This window comes from Numida meleagris, chromosome 23 (assembly GCF_002078875.1).
Source record: "Numida meleagris isolate 19003 breed g44 Domestic line chromosome 23, NumMel1.0, whole genome shotgun sequence".
In the NCBI taxonomy this organism is placed as follows: Eukaryota; Metazoa; Chordata; class Aves; order Galliformes; family Numididae; genus Numida; species Numida meleagris.
Window position 1 is genome coordinate 2603565 of NC_034431.1, and position 7931 is coordinate 2611495.

The 7931-nt window shown below is 59.3% G+C and overlaps 1 protein-coding gene across 1 annotated transcript in view; it reads right to left on the reverse strand.

Annotated features, from left to right (window-relative positions):
* The window catches only part of IGSF9B (immunoglobulin superfamily member 9B), a 48013-nt gene extending 44580 nt beyond the window's left edge, over positions 1-3433 (reverse strand). The window contains exon 1 of the mRNA XM_021376374.1: positions 3412-3433. Coding sequence (XP_021232049.1) covers positions 3412-3433 — 22 coding nt within the window. The remainder of the gene's footprint in view (positions 1-3411) is intronic.

Below are 7931 nucleotides of genomic sequence, written 5' to 3' on the forward strand. Positions count from 1 at the left end.
CGCCGTCGCGCTGCACCTGCCTCCGCCGCTCGGCGCGGCGCGCAGCCTAGCCTGCGCCCTTTAGCGGCTCGGTGCCGCCCCCGCCCTTCGCTCATTGGCCGCGCCCCGGCGGAGTGGGCGGTGATTGGCTGGCGGAGCGGCCCGGGCCCGTTTCAAGGTGGGTTGGCGCGCACGGGGCCCCGCGCCGCAGTATCATGCGCACTGCCGGGTGCGCCGGCACGGCCCGGCCCGGGGTCACCTCCGCTCGCGGTCACCCCCGCGGGGCCCGGGAGCCGCCTGCCCCCAGGCTGTGCCGCCTCTGTGGGCCGCCTCTCTGTTTCCGAGGTGCCGCCTGCCCCCGGGCACGGCCACCTCCCCGTCCCCAGGCGGTGCCACCTGTCCCCGAGCAATGTCACCTCCCCGTCCCCAGATGCGCCCCCTGCTCTCGAGCAGTATCGCCACTCCGTCCCCAGATGTGCCACCTCCCTCTTCCCGTGTGCCACCGGTCCGCATGCTGTGCCACCTCTCTGTCCCCAAGTGCACCACCTGCCCTCTAGCAATGTCACTTCTCTGCCCCCAGATGTGCCACCTGCCTCTGAGCAGTGCCACTGTCTTGTCTCGGGATGTGCCACCTGCCCTCAAGCAATGTCACTTCTCTGTCCCCAGCTGTGCCACCTGTCCCCATGCAGCGTCACCCCTGGCCCCAGATGTGCCACCTTCCTGACCCAACTCAGTGCCACCCTGACCACCACCAGTGGCACCTGACACCCGCACAGGTTCAGTCATGGCCCTGCTGCCATCCGTGCCCCCCCCGCGTGGGTCCAGCATCACCACCAACAGAGCCACATGCCCCCTGTGCCATGCCACCGTCACCCGTGTCACAAACCTGACACCACAGCTTGGTGCCCTGTGCATGCACCATCCCACGAGTGTCACCAGCTTGGTGCCAATGCCACCCCTGCCACCAGCTGTGCAACCCGCTCACTGCCACATCCTCCTGCCACCCTGCCTGTGTCACCTCCCAGCACCCCACCACAGCGCAGTTCCACCTCTGTGGCACCCATGCACAGCTCCGTGCCATTTCCCCGCACCCTGCCCTTGCTCTTTGCCCACCTCTCCTCCCTGCGCAGACCTCTGCTGATGCCAGATGGGCAGGCAGCCTGGCTGGCTCCCGAGGAGAGAAACGGGCCACTGCACTTCCTGCAAGGTGACAGGCAGCCTGGGAGGGACAGGCTGGCACAGCCGTGATGCCCACGCCATCAGGAGAGGGTTTGGAGAGGCTGGAGCAGCTGCCAGTCCCCCACCCCTCCTGCTCAACCCACCCATCTGCAATGCCACCATCTATTTTGGTCAACATTACGATCCAGGTCTTCTCGACGGCTTCAGCTGGGGCGTCTCCGTAAATTCAAAGAAAAGAAAAACATAACGAAGGGCATTGATTATACATACACGACAGCCCAAGGCGGGAGGCACCCGGAGCCTGTGATTGATGGGGACGACCCAGCCCCGCAGCCCCGCCATCCATCACAGAGCTGGGAATATGGCTTGGGTTGGAGCGTGGCTGCTGGTTCACACCCTTGTTTTTCCAGACTAATTTGCTAGTTTTATAAAATCCATTCCCCACTGTTTTCACACTTCTCTCCCTCTCTATTTATAGCCAGGTTTGTTTACATGAGCAGGGCACTCCATGTACTTTCCCATCAGTTTGCTGTGGCAGAGCTGACAGTGGGCGAGGAGCGCCCGGACCCTCGGTCACAACCCTTCTGCACCTGGGGATGGACCCATCCCCTAGGGCATCACTGGTGCCACCCCAACAGGGTCAGCACCTTCCCATCTCAAAGGAAATCTCTTCCATGCCGCCAGCCTGGGGATGCCCACCATTCCCCAGCTCAGAAGGTCACAAAAATGAGGGGGGAGGGGGAGGAAGTCGATGCAGAGCAGAACTCGGTATCACAGCTCTCTGCCCCATGAGCAGAAATGGAGAGCAAAGCAGATCGTGCAGGGCTGAGTCACTCGACAGCTGCCCAGTGATACGTTTACCAGTTGGCCTTACAAGAGGGATAAAAGCATAATTGTGTTTTACTTATTTTGTTTTCTGAGAGGTACTGACAGTTGCAAGAGGAAGGAATCCTCAGCACAATGACAGTGCACGTGCCAGGAGACACTGGGATGTAGCTTTCCCCGTGGCACCTTGGGCAAGATCCCTTGGCACCTTGGGATCACTGGAGAAAGAGAAAGGTTTGAGAGCGGGCACAAAAAAATGGGAATGAGCTACAAGCTGAGGCTGGAAACGGAGCTGGGCAGCCCTGGAAGCAGCGAGGCTCTGGTTCAACCTCTCATCTGGGGCAGCAAAAAGAATGAAATAAGGCTGATCCTGGGTAGGCTCTGGTGCTATGGCACGGTGAGGGCACGCACTGCAGGAGAAGAGAGCCAGCTTGCTTTTCTCAGTTAACCTGATGGGTCACAGAGAGGCTGACCTCCAGCACAGCATCCCCTGGGGAGCGCGACCTGCATGGACCTGGGTTGCTGCAGCCCCCACAGGGCACACGTATGGGATTATTCACAGCCCCCAGCATTTGCATGATGGAGTCACGAGTCTCACAACATCTGATCTCCCGGGAGAGCTGCCTCCTGCACTTCAGGAGGCAACAGCCCACATTTGGAAAGTGGGACTCGGTGTCTCACAGCATCCCACATCGCCCAGCTGTCACCTCCTCCCCACCCCAAGAGGGGACTGGGAGAATGGAGCATGCCCCAAAGAGAGGGGCAGCTTCGGGGCAGAGGCAGGAGCTGAAATGCTGAGCCAGCCCGCAGCATCACTGCCAGCACAGGGAGAAATGCACAGCCCTGCGACGGAGCAGGCAGCTCGGCGTTGGGTTCCCGGCCCCGGTGGCTCATTGCTGGCGTGTGACTCCAGCTGGCAAGCAAGGAGCAGCATCCTGCCATGCCTCCCCGGCTGCGCGGCCAAGTCGTGGAGCAATCCACCTGTGGTATTTCAGAAAAGACACACTAACTTCTGTGGAGTGGGGTCAGCTGAGTCACGTTAACAACTTTTTCCTCCCGTTAGCAGGTCTCAAACGAAGCTGATGAGTAATCAGCCCACTAATAGACTCACTCACACAACACTCCCTGTATCAAGCGGCAGCAATTGCCTGCCTTGTCTGATTAACCTCAAAGAAGGATCTGGCTCTGGTAATGCGATACCCCATCCTTGTCTCATCCAGCCCCATCCTTATCTCATCCAGCCCAAACACGGCTCTCCACAGACCCCAGGGAAAAGGGTGCCCACACTGGGAAGGGCCCAGTGGCCACATCCCATCACCAGATGGGGAAAAACCCAAAGCCATCACCACAGGACCCTGGCTGGGGCAGATGCAGCCCAAGTGGGACAGGAGACCCTGACCCACATCAGCCCCTCTGTGCTTACCTCACGTGAGGGGTAGCAGGCACCCATCGCCGTCCCCTCCTGGCAGCAGCACAAATCCCACTCCCACGCAGCCCCGGCACCGCCGCCCACCCCATTACTCACTGGGCCTCTTGGCACTGGGAACACAGCCCCACACAGGGAATTTGGGCACAGCACGTGCTCCTGGAGGCTGGGGACTTGTCATCGGCACTGTCATCGCCGTGAGTAACGACACTGAGTCCTGGCCTCCCCCTAGCACATCCCCAAAAAGCATCACTCTTTGGGGGAAGCGCAGCCCCGTGGCTGCCTCCCCTGCATCGCTGGGAAACTGAGGCAAGGGGCTTTAGAGCAGGAGGGAAGGGCTGGGCCACCTCCCGTGTGCCACCAAGGGGGACAGGTGACTCACTGAAGGTCGGGCAGTGAGGCTGGCTCAGCACCGAGTCCCAGCACTCCAACCTCTCGCCCTGGCATCCTCCCCAGCCCCTGCACATGCAGCGTGTCATCAGCAGTGACACACTCTGCTGACGTCCCCAAATCATGTGGCGGCAGCAGCATCGCCAGTAATTACTGGTGGCAGGAGTGCTCCCCCCTGCGCTGCTGCTTGCTGCAGGCTGCAGCCGGGCGTGCTGGGCTCCCAGGGCTCTGTGGCCAGGTCCCCTGGATCCCTGAATCCCAGCCATGGAGACAAGCACGTGCCGGGCTGGGCTGCAGCCACCCTGGCAGGGGAAACAGAGAGATAGGGAAAGGGGCTGCAGCGTGCTGGGGATTGGAAAGGGCTTTTGCTGCCAGAGAGAAGGGCTCTGTTGTAGCGTGCCAAGAAGCACGGGAGGCTCAGAGCCGCCTTTGTTTGCAGGGGAGCAGGGGCCGGAGCTGTGCACATCCTCACTGTGCTGCTGCTCCTGCAAGCGGGTAGCCCTAAACAGAGCCACTGCTGGGGGCTGAGCGTGGCCGGGGGGCTGCCCTCAGCATTGAGCAGTCAGGGGTAACCCTTGATTTCCTACAACTAGCCCCCCAAGAGGGGCTCCCTGCCCCTCGTGGGGTGGGCAAAGCGGAGTTCCCTGCAAACAGCCCCCTGGGGAGCTGAGCTGCTTACAGCAGCGTCACCTGAGGCCAGCACAGTGCCAGCTGCCTGCTCCTGCGTGCACACGTGAGCAGAGGTAGAGGGAAAAGAGTCCATGGCCCCACAACTGCTGCAGCCCAGATACCACAGGGATGGGCTCAAGGAAACGCAGTGTGCCCACTCCCCACACTGTCCCAGGACAAGCGGCTCAGCCTTGCTCCCAGCTCAGGAGGCACAAACTCGAGAGGTGAATTTGCCAGTTCTCAGCTCACCACCAGCATCGTTTCCCACAGCTGGGCTTGGCCCCGAATCCGCTCCCCCGCCACCAGGCAGCAATCAGCTCTGCATTCAGAAGCTGCTGGGGAGGATGATTAGGCAGCGAGTCACACCACTTTGGGACAAACGTGCAATCAGCCCTGGAGCACAGCACCTACCCAGCACAACCGAGGGGACATCCCAGAGTGGGACCTGTGGGGTGTGAGCGTGGGCAGAGCAGCTCTGCAGCACCACACCCCGTGTGCTAGCAGCCCCCAGCCCCAAAACAGCCCCAAAACAGCCCCAGGGATGCTGCAAGGCTCCAGGTGCGCTGTCCGCCTGCCTATTGCTGCATCATCCTCCAGATCCATGAGCCACAGCTCTGGCTGGATGGCCAGAAGCCTCCCACCTGCCCAACTTAACCCTGAATGGGCTGAGCATGGTCCTGGGAGAGGAGACAATGGAAATCTGTGCCTCCAACCTCGGATTTTCCCCATTGGACAGCAGCAGAATGGCCCCAGGAGCCTGTGCCATGGGACAACTTGCAGCAGGTGCGTGCGCTGGTCCAGTCCCCATCCCTGACTGGAGAGCAGAGGGAGATCCTCCCTTTATGCCCTGCCACCCAAGATCCCATAACCCCAATTCCCACAGACACAATCACTCAGAGAACAGCCTCCCTCTCCATCTCAAGGCTGGTGTGTTGCTGCTGCTGCATGCTGACATTTTTTTTTTTTTGCCCGGATGCCACTTATTTATAGCACGCCTGACCTTTTCCCAAGTTTACATCCTCCTTTCCCTTCCATCCTCCCACCAGCACCAAAAGCCACCCCCGCCTTTCTCCCAAGCCCATTTGCATGCAGCATCCCCCGAGGCCCAGCTTGGATGCTGCTTGCTAGCATCCCCATATAGGAAAAATCGAGGGGTGTCCATCATGCATGAGACCCACTTTCCTTCTGTGAGGAACAGTTTGGAGTTGAACCTCCCACCCAGATGGTCAGAAATCCATACTGGGGGAAGCAGCGGGGCCCTTTCCCCCAGCCTCTGTGCTGGAAGCAGCAGCAGCCCAGCTCTGTGTGGGTGGGATTTGCCAGCAAGCTGCAGGCTGGAAGGGCAGGGAGAGCAGGAACAGCTCCTGCACATCGATTGCATCCCAGCTTCAGGCTGCTCGGGGCTGCTGCAGGGAAATGTTCCTCTTCCCCCCCCGCCAGATGACAAAATCTGGTTGCCATCGGGATCTCCATCAGCCACCTCCCTAGGTCCATGCAGCCCTCTTGCTCCCATCACCCCAGGGCATCCCAGGTGCTGGGGACACAGGAGCCAACCCTGGGATGCCACAGGGACCCCAGCACATGCCCCAGATCCTAACCCCATAGCAGCCAGCCCCCCACCGCCCCCGCTGCTCTAATTACTCCTCTGGCACCCAGCACGGGGCCCTCCAACCCAATTACAATTGATCCCTCGCTCCAGCCCGATCAATGCCATCGACTTGAGGCATCAGAAAGACAAATCCATGCTCCCAGCCCAGGAAGGCGGCGGGGATGCCCCCGGCACGCACCAGCATTGGGTGGGGGCTGTTGGGCTGCAGCAAGAAGAGCCAAAGCCCCATTGTTTTATCCCAAGCACCCCCAACATCAAAGGAATTCCCTCAAAAAACTCCCCTCCATCCGGCTCCAGCTGAGTAACTGAGTAAGAGCCCAAGCACAGGACAGCTCACCAACCTTCAGCACATGTTACATGGATGGGAAATGCACAGGAGCTGCCCCTACATCCCCCGCTGCCCCCCAGCAGATAATACACCCGCACAAGGAAATTACAAGGAATTTGCTGCCATCCCATCTAATCCACAGGGGAGACATCTGAATCCTGCAAGGAGCATTTGGCCTCTGGTTTCGGAAGAGCTTAGAGGCATGCAGAGACATTAAAAACACACATGGGGATTAAGGCAGGAGCCGGGAAGGGAGAGCACAGCTGGAGAGCAGGGGTGGCTGCAGAAGGTGGCTGGAGACATGAGGTGTGGGCAAGCAGGGTTTGGGCAAAGTCTACATGCCACCCCCAGTGCCCCAAAGCCTGTCCCAAAGTGGGAATGCATGAAATGCCGTGGAGGGACAGGATTTGACCCAACAGAAATCAGATTCTGCAGAATTTGGGGCAGTCATGGATGCCCACAGAGGCACAGAGCACCTGCAGGCGGGTGGCAAAGCCCATGCCCAGACCCCAGCACTGGGTCCATGCTGGTGGGGTCTTACAAGGATACACTTTGGAAGCGTCCCTCATCATTTGGGATTTATTCTGATCATCTCTAATCCTCCGCCTTGATTGCTGAGGCTCCCGATCTCATTAGCCGGGCTATGCCGGGTTGTTATTTGTGTTGGGGGGCCGTTTAAAATTGATATTAATCCCATCTCAATGACCTGACGGTTATTGATTTTTATTTTTAACCTGGCTTTTTATTAAGGCGAGCCCAGGCAGCTCCCAGCTCCAGGGCAGCCCCCGGCCCCGCGTCCTCTCCATCCCTTACAACACGCCCCACAGATGGGTTGACACCTCCCGGGTCCTCCGCAAGCTGCGAGCATCACCACGATGCAGAGCTGCCAGCAGAGCTCTGAGAGCCTCCATCCAGCCCCTCCCTTCTTCTCCTTTCAACCCAATAAGAACAATTTTTTTTTTTTAAATTATAACAGAAAGAAGCCGCTTCCGCTCGCCGCGTTTTGGGACAGCCGCGCTCGCAATTGCCTGATTAAGAAGGAGCCATTAGCACCCCCGTCAAAACAGCTTTCCGAAAACGAGCTTTGACAAAATTGTCACGGCGGATGCATCGGGAGAGAGGGAGCCCAGCGCAGGCCGCCAAGCGCGATTCTACATCATTTTGACAGCTCGCATTAAGGCAACTTCAGGCACCTCTGGGAAATTACCTCGGTGCCGCACGGAGCCCGGCATCCACCCCTGCCACAGAGGCAGCAGTGGGATGCTCCTGCACACACCACACCTCCTGCCTCGGTTTCCCAAAGAAGCGAGGGGTCCCATTGGCTCCAAGCGCTGTACCAATATCCACGTGTATCACTGCAACCTGATGGGGATTTCCTCCTGCTCCGAACCTGCTCCTGCTCCGATTCATTTTCTCCCTGCTCCCGCAGCACAGGAACGTGCCACCTTTTTGCTGCTGCTGAGAGTTAATGGCTGCTTACCCGCCTCCTCTCTAGACCCTTGGCAAAAAGCAAAATGCCAACAACT